Here is a 12,064-nt window from a genome sequence, read left to right as displayed (position 1 = left end):
TTTCTTCCTGAAACAATAGCTCTTAGATGTAAACTCACTCACATAAAAAGACTGTTGGCACTGAAACCTAAAAATGGTAGTTTAGGTCCAGTTTACTTCAGAATCCCATGGAGGCCGTGAGTATATGGTGTAACCTTAAAAGACTGATGCTAAGTGCTTTTCCGAACCATTCAGACTGTTTCATTTTGTAAATCTGTTTTGTTCTGGCTGGGACAAATATGAGTGGCGCTGCCATCCCAAGAGCCACGTCGCAGTGCCACTCAGTCATGTTTGGCCTGGCTGCCTCCACAAATCTCCCTGAAATTAATCTGAAAATGTTGGTCAGTGTGGACTGCACTATGTCTGCAAAGTCTTCAAAATGCTTTCCCCTGCCCACAAGCGCAACCTCAGTCTTGCTTGGGTTCAGTTTCAGCCAGCTGTTCTTTGTCCTTGAGCTGAGCTTATCCAGGCACTGGGCCACCCTGGTGGTAGCGGCATGGCCATGTGTGGTGAATGTGTTGTCTACATATTGCAGGGTGAATAGAAATCAATGATTTATTTTGAAAAACTAAAACACAGTTTTTATTTAAATCAGATATTTTTTATTTTATTTAAATTGTTTTTTAAAAATAACTCTTTAAAATGAAATGTGAATGTAATACAAAATATGTTAAATCCTAAACTTTTTATAATCTCAAAACATTTTAAATGAAAAATAAATATGTTGAATCCATGAGCCCTCTATCAAAAACTGAGTTAAAGGCTGCTTTTTTATGAAGAATGTAAATGGGAAAATATCTAACTTTTTGCGATCAAGGTTTATGAATATGGCACAGTAGATCATGTACTGTATTAAGGGCTTGTTTTGTTTAATAAACACACAACAGCATATAAAATTTATTTTTAATTAAATTCTAGTTGCTATCCTAATGCAGCTTGACACAAATCATGAGCAAAAAGTTAATTATCTAGTAAATAGGCAATATACGAGTCACCATTTTCTAACATGCTAAACATGTACAATTAATAAGAATCTGAAAATATTAAGCTATATATTTGCTTAAATAAAAGTATTAATGTACCAAATCTATTTAGTTGTAAATCAGCATGTTTTAATGGTTATATCAACCAATGAGAATGCACCTTTCTTTAGAAAATAGTTGAAGTACAAATGGAAAAGTTGATTAAAATTGATTATTTAAATTGCCGTGATTTAAGTCATTCCACCCTGATCAGGTGTCAGCGAAGCACAATATCTCCTCTGAGCCACAGTGTCTCCTTTCCTTCTCTGGAGGAGGAGTAAGTTGTGATACCCCTTTATGTGAGACAGCATATATGCACCCCAGTTTGGCTTGTAGCCCTATTGAGGCCTCACGGAGTAGGTTGGAAGCCGCCTCTGTACCCCCCCCTCGCCCATCCCTACCACCCTAATTCCTTTGTGCGGACATGTTGGTGCTAGGCATGATCTAACCCTACGTCGTCTGATTTTTGGAGCGGTTGAGACGTTTGAATCTGATTCGAGTAGTGGGTGCTCAGTACCTCCAAGTCAGTTCATTTATTTCATTGGCTAATGTAGTGCCAATCTTTAAAAAAGGGAAGAAGGAGGATCCTGGGAACTACAGGCCAGTCAGCCTCACCTCAGTCCCTGGAAAAATCATGGAGCAGGTCCTCAAAGAATCAGTCTTGAAGTACTTGCATGAGAGGAAAGTGATCAGGAACAGCCAGCATGGATTCACCAAGGGAAGGTCATGCCTGACTAATCTAATCGCCTTTTATCATGAGATTACTGGTTCTGTGGATGAAGGGAAAGCAGTGGATGTATTGTTTCTTGACTTTAGCAAAGCTTTTGACACGGTCTCCCACAGTATTCTTGTCAGCAAGTTAAGGAAGTATGGGCTGGATGAATGCACTATAAGGTGGGTAGAAAGCTGGCTAGATTGTCGGGCTCAACGGGTAGTGATCAATGGCTCCATGTCTAGTTGGCAGCCGGTGTCAAGTGGAGTGCCCCAGGGGTCGGTCCTGGGGCCGGTTTTGTTCAATATCTTCATAAATGATCTGGAGGATGGTGTGGATTGCACTCTCAGCAAATTTGCGGACGATACTAAACTGGGAGGAGTGGTAGATACGCTGGAGGGGAGGGATAGGATACAGAAGGACCTAGACAAATTGGAGGATTGGGCCAAAAGAAATCTGATGAGGTTCAATAAGGATAAGTGCAGGGTCCTGCACTTAGGACGGAAGAATCTAATGCACCGCTGCAGACTAGGGACCGAATGGCTAGGCAGCAGTTCTGCGGAAAAGGACCTAGGGGTGACAGTGGATGAGAAGCTGGATATGAGGCAGCAGTGTGCCCTTGTTGCCAAGAAGGCCAATGGCATTTTGGGATGTATAAGTAGGGGCATAGCGAGCAGATCGAGGGACGTGATCGTCCCCCTCTATTCGACATTGGTGAGGCCTCATCTGGAGTACTGTGTCCAGTTTTGGGCCCCACACTACAAGAAGGATGTGGATAAATTGGAGAGAGTCCAGCGAAGGGCAACAAAAATGATTAGGGGTCTAGAACACATGACTTATGAGGAGAGGCTGAGGGAGCTGGGATTGTTTAGCCTGCAGAAGAGAAGAATGAGGGGGGATTTGATAGCTGCTTTCAACTACCTGAAAGGGGGTTCCAAAGAGGATGGCTCTAGACTGTTCTCAATGGTAGCAGATGACAGAACGAGGAGTAATGGTCTCAAGTTGCAGTGGGGGAGGTTTAGATTGGATATTAGGAAAAACTTTTTCACTAAGAGGGTGGTGAAACACTGGAATGCGTTGCCTAGGGAGGTGGTGGAATCTCCTTCCTTGGAAGTTTTTAAGGTCAGGCTTGACAAAGCCCTGGCTGGGATGATTTAACTGGGAATTGGTCCTGCTTCGAGCAGGGGGTTGGACTAGATGACCTTCAGGAGTCCCTTCCAACCCTGATATTCTATGATTCTATGATTTTATTAGGTGCCTAACTATACAATATTGGCTAACATCACCACCACCATCATCATTACTGTTGTAACTTACATGATCAAAAGTGTGAAAGAAATAAGTAGACACAGAAATAAAGACACAGCTTTATTGAAGAGCTTCCTGTTTTTTTTAAATTGTGATCAGAAAGAGGAAAGGAAAAGGGGGGACAAAGTTGACAAAAAATTAAGGTAACCTGATTAATGTTACTTTATGAACCAAAGGTGGTAACGTAGGAAGAGATGTGACAAGGGTTGATAAGGACCTGCATGTGAAAGAAGAAGGAAAGGGACAACTTTAAGAGAATACCAGAGTTGTGAGCTTGAGTACCTGAGGGACAGTGGAGTTGTCTGAAACTGGGGAAGAAAGGGGGAAAAGAGAAAAGACAAAGTTTACATGTTTGACAGTCAAGGATTGAGGAAGCAGAAGAAGATACTGAAGAAACAGGAAGAGATGCAATCCTTGATAGATGAGGGGTAGATCTGAGAGTCACTGGCATAGAGGTCATCCTTAAGTGTGAGGTCGTACAAGGAAAAGAGAAGGGGGGCTGAGGCAGACATCTGAAAAACACCAACAAAGTTGAAGTGTGATGATAAATCAAAGGCAACACTGAAGGAGATTACATGCAGGTAAAGAACCAGGAAAGAAAGGGCTGTAAATCCACATAAGATGATAGTTTTGAGAGCTGGGTGGTCAACAGCATAAAAGTAGCAAAGACTGAAGAGAATGAGTATGGTCCTTAGGATTGGCAAGGGAGAGATTAGTAGTGACTATAGTGAGGGTTTGTAAATTTAGTGGTTTCTAAAATATTCATCTCTACAGTAGCTGAAACCTGTCTAGGTTCTTACTTTGAGCCCATCACTGTGGTACCTTTAAAAATTACAAAGCACTCTCCTGAATGTCCCCATTTCTCTTTCTTCAACGTGAAAGTAACAGTATGCATTAGGTGAGAGTTATGCTTTCAGAATGCTGTAGTTTTCTCCCACCTATAGAACAGATTAATAGCGGGGGTCCTCTGCTTATCACAGATGGACACAAAATTCTGATAATTAATTACCAGTCCAAGTCATCTCAACTGCAGAAGCTGCTTTAAAGTAGGAACGAGGCAGACTTGCAGGATGGTCATGTGAGAATCTAGAAGTTGGGGTTGCATATCTGATGCATATTTGTATCTTCTTGATTGACTGTAAATCTTGAAAGGACAGATACTTTTTAATTTTTTAGAGGCTTTCTGGTTTCTTTAAGGCTCAAATATAGCCATCTCAGTACTGTTTCTTCTATCCTTAGCTGAAACTAGAAAGTGCAGAGAAGTATACATTCTAATAGTTTTTAAAGGCACAACAAAGACGATGTGATACATTTTGAACTTCAAAAATATTCAGGGTTTGTTTTTGAAGGTTAGGGTGATGGGTGGGCGTTTATTTCCTATTGAACCAGCTTGCTTGTCCCTATAATACTCAGGAGCGAGATCATAGCAGTTAGAGGAGGAGAAAGGTGTATTAGCATCCATTTCCATGTCAAACCAGTAATGCATAATGCTACTCATACTCTCTCCTTTTTCTCCTTTTGTGTTTTTTTCACATTGCTCCCTACTAAAACTCTAATAATCTACTTCGTGTCTGCCAAGTATCCTCTTGCTGCTCCTTCTAATCCCTCTTTTAAAACATTTCTCATAAAATCTTCCTAAATTTGTCTCATCACTATTGATATCTCCACAGCATACCTGTTGTTCCTTTTATTGTCTTACCTGTTTTTATCTTGTAAACTCTTTGGGGCAGGAGCTGTGTGTTCTGTAAAGTACTGCGTGTTTTTATGGCTGTATAATAGTAATGACGCCAAGTAACTTGAAAATAAAACTTTGGACAAGACAATGCATGCTACACATTCAAGATCTGACACTGGCTTAGAGCTTACCAATTACCAATATACTTGTTTAAAATTTTTGACAAGTTAGTCCCAAATGCTGTGGAAACCACCAGGCCAAGTTACCATAGTGGTGTTCTATAAAACATCTTCTGTTAACATACAAAACAATAGACATGTATTTTTGTTTAATTTTGAAATGCACTATGTTGCACTTTTAACCAATAAATTAGTAGAAATATTTAAGATCCGGTATAGATACTGTTATAATGGAGCATTTATAGATCCATTGTTACTTCAGATATTTCAGACGCTTTCTCAAATATTAAATTTATATATTATCTACTTTACTGTCCCACACTTCATAGAATTTCAAGTTTTTGATGTTGACCTCAACAGGATAAATGCATTTTCCCACTGGGCTTGACCTAAACCATGAACTTTCTGACCTAATATACAGGTACATTTTGTCTTATGATCCAACATGTGCAAATAGTTTTAAATCTTATTTTACAGTGGTATTAATTGAAGGTCAAGAAAATGTAGTGATTTTTTCAAATTTATAGTGAATTAAAAGCAAAACTAGATTTGAACTGAGCTTCCTAATTCCTAGTCACTTTCTGTCAACTTGAAATCTAGTCAGTTTTGAAAAATGAGTTTCCAGTGCTACCCATGTCCCCTAAATCCACTTGCCAATGTGTATAATATGCAAACAGATTTCCTTCCCCCCCCACCCTTTTTTCTTTTTTTTTCCTGCCTGGTTGCTTTTCAACAAATACTCACACAAACAAGAAGGAAAACTGAATGACTTGTATAGGAAAAAGAGTGAACTAAAGAAACAAACTGAAAAATCATTTTGCTGTAATCAATTTAAGTTACAGTAATCTTCATTGTGTATAACAGCTGCAGCCATAAAAGGAATTTCAGAAGTGTGGTTTGTTTGTCCTTGAGTTGATGCTTTAACTCTAAACAGTAGCACATGGGCTAGTTCTGTTTCCTTATTTTTATTTGGCTTTGTTCTACTTACGATGAGCCTCTACCAGAAGCTAGATAAATACGTGCTTTTAAAAAGCTTTTAATAATTTTTTTATAAATATGACTTTTTATAGGATTGAATATATAGCTTCCCCACTCCTGGCATGAATCTTTCATCCACTGACTTACCTCCCATAATTCTCTTTTGTCTTAAGTTTTTTTGTTTTTGTTGTTTTGTTTTTTGTTTTTTTCCATAGCATCTCTTGCTATAACATCAAGTGTATATCCCAGTTTTTGATGACTCCATGACATTTGGAATAGACATTATTGTGCCATATCTACTATATGTTCTTTTAAAAAACATTTCCACTGGTGGCAGTTCTAAAGTGTTTGCCTCTTCTCTTTTCTGACTCCAATTCACTTGCTTCAGAAGCTGCACTCATTAAAGTGGACAGGCAAGAGTGGCTGGATTACTAATCAGGTGGGAGATGGGTGGGGAACAAGTCGAGGGATTTTCAGTAGATATGTGCTGCAAGGGAGTGTGATATGTTCATTCCCTTTGGAAATGCTCATGACCTAATTTAAGCCATTTTAAATGTCCCCATATAACACCGTGAACCATGCCTTGTGTGAGTAACTATAATAATACAGTTTAAAAAAAAAAATGACCTAACTAAAACTGAAGGCAAAGCATAGTACTTCCAGTCTTAAGTATAGGTTATGTACCTTTTTTTACCCGGCAGTAGGCTATAATCTGTCAGTTCCTTCTACATTAAAATATTTTATGTACATTTTAATGCATAATACTCTTTAAAAGACCAAACAATATGTCTCTCTGTCTCTGGGTGATTCTGGTTTGCCTTGTTTCTCAAATGAGAACCAGCCACATTTACAAAAAAAATCTTCTTACCAAGATGTTCTAGGTAGTTCCACAATGATGTTACCCAGTAATCTAGCTCTGAAAGAGGGTTTCTGCGAACAAAATGGGAATTTCGGACAAAATTTAGTTTTTAATGCACGTTTCACATGGCAAAGGGGCTTACTCTTCACTTTTCCTTTTGCCATATTTTATAACAACATATAACATATATTTTATATGCATCCTGAAGAGCTCAAAATGTGAATTCAGATTTAAAGATGTGTGCAGTTGAATAGAATTAGATGTTTCTGCAGCATTTCAGCTTCTGACAAATAAATTGCAAAAATGATAGCACTTAAAAATAGAGCTGGATGAATAACTGATTTTTCAGTTTGCTGGCCGTACCAAAAAAATGGGAGAAATTTTGTTTTGAGTTGACCCAAAACAAAAAACTTTTGACTTTTTTTAGACAAAGTTCAAAATAAAAAAAAATTGGCTTTGTTTATTGTGTTTTTGTTTTTTGCTTCTTTCTGTTAAACTTCATTCAGGTTTATTTAATCAGTTGTTTTGAATCCAAAAATCAAGCAATCAAAAATCTTTTTTTTTTTAAATGTCATAATAAAACATTTTGGATTTTTTTATCTGAAACAATTCGACAAGTTTAACACAAATTCACAAAATGTCTCGATCGAGCCAAATCTGTGGTTTTTGATGGAAACAAGTTTAAGATGAAAAATTTCACCATGCTCTGTGAATTGTGGCTTATGCTAAAGAGCATACCAAAGCCCTATATCACTGAAACCCCTTAGGAATTCAGTCTTTGTACAGTGCAAACCATTCCACAAACAAAATATCAGAAACTCCATTACCCTGGCATCATGCTGTAAAATGAAGAAGTTTTACACCAACCATAGACTAAAAGTTACTAAATTATTGGAGAAAGAAAGAAGGTGCAGAGGAGTCATGGGTGACCGAGCTGGTTTATTTGATTTTGTATCTATAAAATGCATCTATGTAACAGGTTCTGAACACATGAAATGACGCTTAATGAACTCAATCGCAGGATGCACCTAGCTCCCCTGAGGGTTACTTTGAGTGTCCCTACTCCTTTGGGGAATCTGTTCAGCATTAACGAACACTGGCTTTACAGTCACATTGGAAATCAATTTGAAACTCTCCCCCTGATTTTCCAAGTTTCCTGGACATGTTCCACACTTCCTCTCAGACCTCATATTCACGTATTTTTTTCCCCACACTCTGCTTCTCCATTCTTGGCTTTTTCTCTGCCCCCTTCCAGCAGATATCCTGAATAGTTTGCTAAATGGGGATGGGGTTGTCACTTTCATCTTGTGGTTTATGGGGCTCTTGCTAGAATCTCATTTGATGGTAGTGTGCCAACTGCTATTGTCCCTCCATCCAACTAATTTCTTTGGAATGATATCTCTGCCCGTGGTCGTAAGCAATTACAAAAATCAAAACACTATAAAGCTAGCACTGTTTAATCTTTTTTAAAATATAATACAGAGCTGCACTCGGATTGAAAGAAACAACCAACAGATTTTTAATAATAGAGTATAAATGATGCTACACTATATAAAAATACTATGTTTACATCAAGTATGTAGCTTGCGTGAGAGCAGAAGTGTGTGGAAGGATAATGTACCATTTTCTTTTACAGAGTAACAGGCTAGCTAGAGATAATGAATTAAGAGAAAGTGACAAAGAGCAACTCCGTGCAATTTGTACACGAGACCCTCTGTCTGAAATTACTGAGCAAGAGAAGGACTTCCTTTGGAGCCACAGGTATACAGAATCATAAAGATGGGGTTCAGGAATTCTCTAATTTCATAAAACCCATAATTGACTTGAATTCTGGCCTGTTGTTCAATATGTTCCTCCATGCTGTGGTTAGCATTTTAGGAAAGCATATATTAGTTTTATTCGCCTGTGGAGGAAAGCTGGTGATAGAAGTAATCCATTATGTGCCTCAGTTCTGCAAACTTACCTGTGTGGACAGATACCTGTGCCTATGCAGAGCCCTGCTGACTTCAGTGGGACTCTGCAGGCATAAAGGTAGATAATAAGTCAGGATTGAAGGCCATAGTCTGCTGTGATCAAAGTAAAGCTACTTACTGTTTACCTCTAGTTTGTATGTGCAAGTAACATTTTTTTCTCTTTTACAGACATTATTGTGTAAATACCCCAGAAATTCTACCCAAACTACTTTTGTCTGTTAAATGGAACTCTAGAGATGAAGTAGCCCAGGTAATATACTACGTTCAAGAAACTTCACTAAAAGACATTTTTAAACACAGTTTATCTTTGATTTTTAAAAATGATTTTCTTCAACTTGCATGAAAGTGAGCAATCATTAGTTAGAATATGTTCTGCTCATGCAACCCATTGGTTGGTGTGTGTTCTGTCCTGCTCTGTGCCTGATCCGCAGATGATGGTTCCAGAGCCTGACTGTTTAGTTCAAGAGCCTTATGCTTTTACCTCTAGAGGTCCCTGGTTCAATCCCTGATGTCTTGCTGACCAGTGAGTTACACTGGGTTGACATTACTAACTATGGAATGACTGAGGTTGTAGTTCTTATTATAGCTTTTTTTATATAGTGGATAAAATATTTAGCAGGTTGTAGTTTCCATCAAGTTAGTCATTTGTGAGATCAAAGAGTAAATTCAGTTTATAAACAGGAAAATGATTGCTGGTCCTACATGGGTCTATTTCATAATTATTGTTTTGTCCATGCAACTGCTTAAAATGTCTGGATTATGTTAGGTTGCTGTTTTTGTTCCACACAGATGTACTGCTTGGTAAAAGACTGGCCTCCAATCAAGCCAGAACAGGCAATGGAGCTTTTGGACTGTAATTATCCTGACCCAATGGTGCGGGCATTTGCAGTTCGGTGTCTGGAGAAGTATTTGACAGATGACAAACTGTCTCAGTACTTAATCCAGCTAGTACAGGTACCCTAGCTTGTTCTGTTAAATTAGAGGTTATGTATATTTGTTGTTGACAGTTGTTTTTAATTGTTGCTTCCTAAATCTGATGTAGCAAGAAGAAAGAGAAGAAATCTTGACAACAGTAATTCCCAAATGATTCTGGGGAATAGATAATAAATATAGTAGTTGCAATCTTGAAATATCAAACCTGGTTTATTTTACTGTAAATAGGATGAGAGATGTTAAGACCCTGCAAGGAGATACAGAGCTGTTCTGCTGATTCACACTGGCAGTCAGACCATTTATCTTTCTGTAGCGTGGACTGGGCAGGCTCCCTGAAGAGGCAATTCTAGAAATCTTAGCAAAATGACCCTAAAATTTGGTTGGTGTCAGTTAAGTTAACAATAAAGGAAATGTCAGATAGGTGGTAAGTTTGGACCTTTATCCAGTGTGTGTACTGTTAAGCAGGGTTGGAACAATGCCTGCTAACATTTACAAACCCTAAAGTATGAGGGCCAGACATTCTTGAGTTATAAAATCCTTTTCCAGAATGTGGCTCTTCTTTTATGTAGTATGTGTCTGGATGTGTATTATCCATGGGAATATTTGCAAAATGAAAGCTACAGTTCCAAATTCTCATTTCTTCTTACCCATAAATAGGTTCTGAAATATGAGCAATATTTGGATAATCTGCTGGTGAGATTTTTACTCAAGAAGGCACTGACCAATCAAAGGATAGGACACTTTTTCTTTTGGCACTTAAAGTAAGTTTGTTTGGGAAGTTTTTTGGGTAATGGTGGGTTTCCACCAAGCTGTACCACAGTAGTTAGGGGTATGAAATGTCAGAAATGTTCTTTTTTCTTAAGTTATTACTACTATAAGGTTTTTTTGTTTTTTGTTTTCTATATAAGCAGCATGACTCCCCAGACAAAATTAGTTCTCAAATCTGTAGTCAGTTTTGGTGTCTAGAAGTTTGGAAAGATACAGAAGATAATGAACTACCTATTTTTGATATAGATGTTTTTTTGTAGTAGCCAGCATTGTATCTAAGGTAGGAATGTCATGCTCAGTCACTGAAGAGAGCTGAATTCCTTCTCTGATGGGCTGAGGGTATAAATTTAGGGCCCCATACTCCCTCAATCCACAATAGATCTACTATTCTCGGTAGAAGGTTTATACAAAGATCAATAACTTTTAATTATTATTTATTTGTTCAGTACCTCGTTATTGCATTTAGTATCACTAAGTAAGAAAGTATGCTCCCCTTTAAGACCACCATTCTTCATTTGTCTTCCTCCTTTAGCCTCTTCTGTTTCTTTCAATCTTTCCTGCCCTCTAGTTAATGTTTACTGAAGCAGTCACTCTGGCTTTACTGTGTACTTATTCTGTTCCTATGATTAGACCTTTGTTGTTGCATTATATCATATGTAATCCCCACCATGGGTGCAGGGGACTGGACTAGATGACTGTCAAGGTCCCTTCTAGTCCTGTGATGCTATGTCATGATCATTGTTCCACTTTCTTTTCTATTTAAATCACTGCTGAAAGTGTAATGAAAAGTTTAAAAAATAGGTGGTGCATGATGTTGAAATTTAAATTAAGATTGCTGAGTAGTTAGTAACTGGGTGTGTACAGTGTGATTATCGGCAAATTCCACGTGAACTGTAGATAATTAGCTCATCTCCATTGCTTGCTTTCTAAATTTAAGATATTTCAAATTACTTTTATATGCAAGAGCCTTTTAAAATTGCCTGTTGTGAAGAATGTGGGAATTATATGTATTTTATGAATATTTTTATATACACACACACCCACACACACACACACCCACCCCCTGTGGGTTCTGAAGTTACTGTGCTGCTGGCTAAAGGGCAACTAAGTTAAATCAGCCATTGTTAACTTACTTCTCTAGGAACCAAAAGTGAATGGCTGAATGTAGACAATCCCTATGGACAGTGGAGCTGATAATTCCTTGGAGGTGTACCTTCACTAATGTGGAAATGGGCTCACAGACCCCATTGCAGGGGAGTGCAAGAGCTCCACTTGACACCTTTAGGGTTTCGATGCAGGAACTTTCAAACAGAGAGATTGAATATAGTTGAAAAGCTGAGCTTCTGAGTCATAGGGATAGAGCAGGGGTGGGCAAACTTTTTGGCCCGAGGGCCACATTGGGGTTGCAAAACTGTATGGATGGCGGGGTAGGGAAGGCTGTGCCTCCCCTAACAGCCTGGCCCCTGAACAATCCAACCCCCCCGCTCCCCACCCCCTTACCATGCCACTCAGAGCAGTAGAAGCTCGTGACCACGCTGCTGCGCTCCCCGGCAGGAGCGACAGACCAGAACGCTGGCAGTGCGGTGATCTGAGGCTGTGCGGGAGGGGGACAGTAGGGGAGAGGCTGGGAGCTCAGAGGCCATGCAGGACGGTCCCACGGGCCATAGTTTTTCCACCT

The 12,064-nt window shown here is 38.8% G+C and overlaps 1 protein-coding gene across 5 annotated transcripts in view; it reads left to right on the top strand.

Moving 5' to 3' along the window:
- Positions 1–12,064, top strand: part of PIK3CA (phosphatidylinositol-4,5-bisphosphate 3-kinase catalytic subunit alpha) — a 78,866-nt gene that overhangs the window by 54,035 nt on the left and 12,767 nt on the right. For all 5 annotated transcript variants that reach the window (XM_077827042.1, XM_077827041.1, XM_077827044.1 and 2 more), the window contains 4 exons: positions 8,349–8,473; positions 8,854–8,935; positions 9,475–9,639; positions 10,276–10,379. In XM_077827042.1, the coding sequence (XP_077683168.1) occupies positions 8,349–8,473; positions 8,854–8,935; positions 9,475–9,639; positions 10,276–10,379 (476 nt within the window). The remainder of the gene's footprint in view (positions 1–8,348; positions 8,474–8,853; positions 8,936–9,474; positions 9,640–10,275; positions 10,380–12,064) is intronic.

Source organism: Eretmochelys imbricata, chromosome 9 (assembly GCF_965152235.1).
Source record: "Eretmochelys imbricata isolate rEreImb1 chromosome 9, rEreImb1.hap1, whole genome shotgun sequence".
NCBI lineage: Eukaryota > Metazoa > Chordata > Testudines > Cheloniidae > Eretmochelys > Eretmochelys imbricata.
Note: the sequence above shows the minus strand (reverse complement) of the source record. Positions and strands in the feature narration are given on the sequence as shown.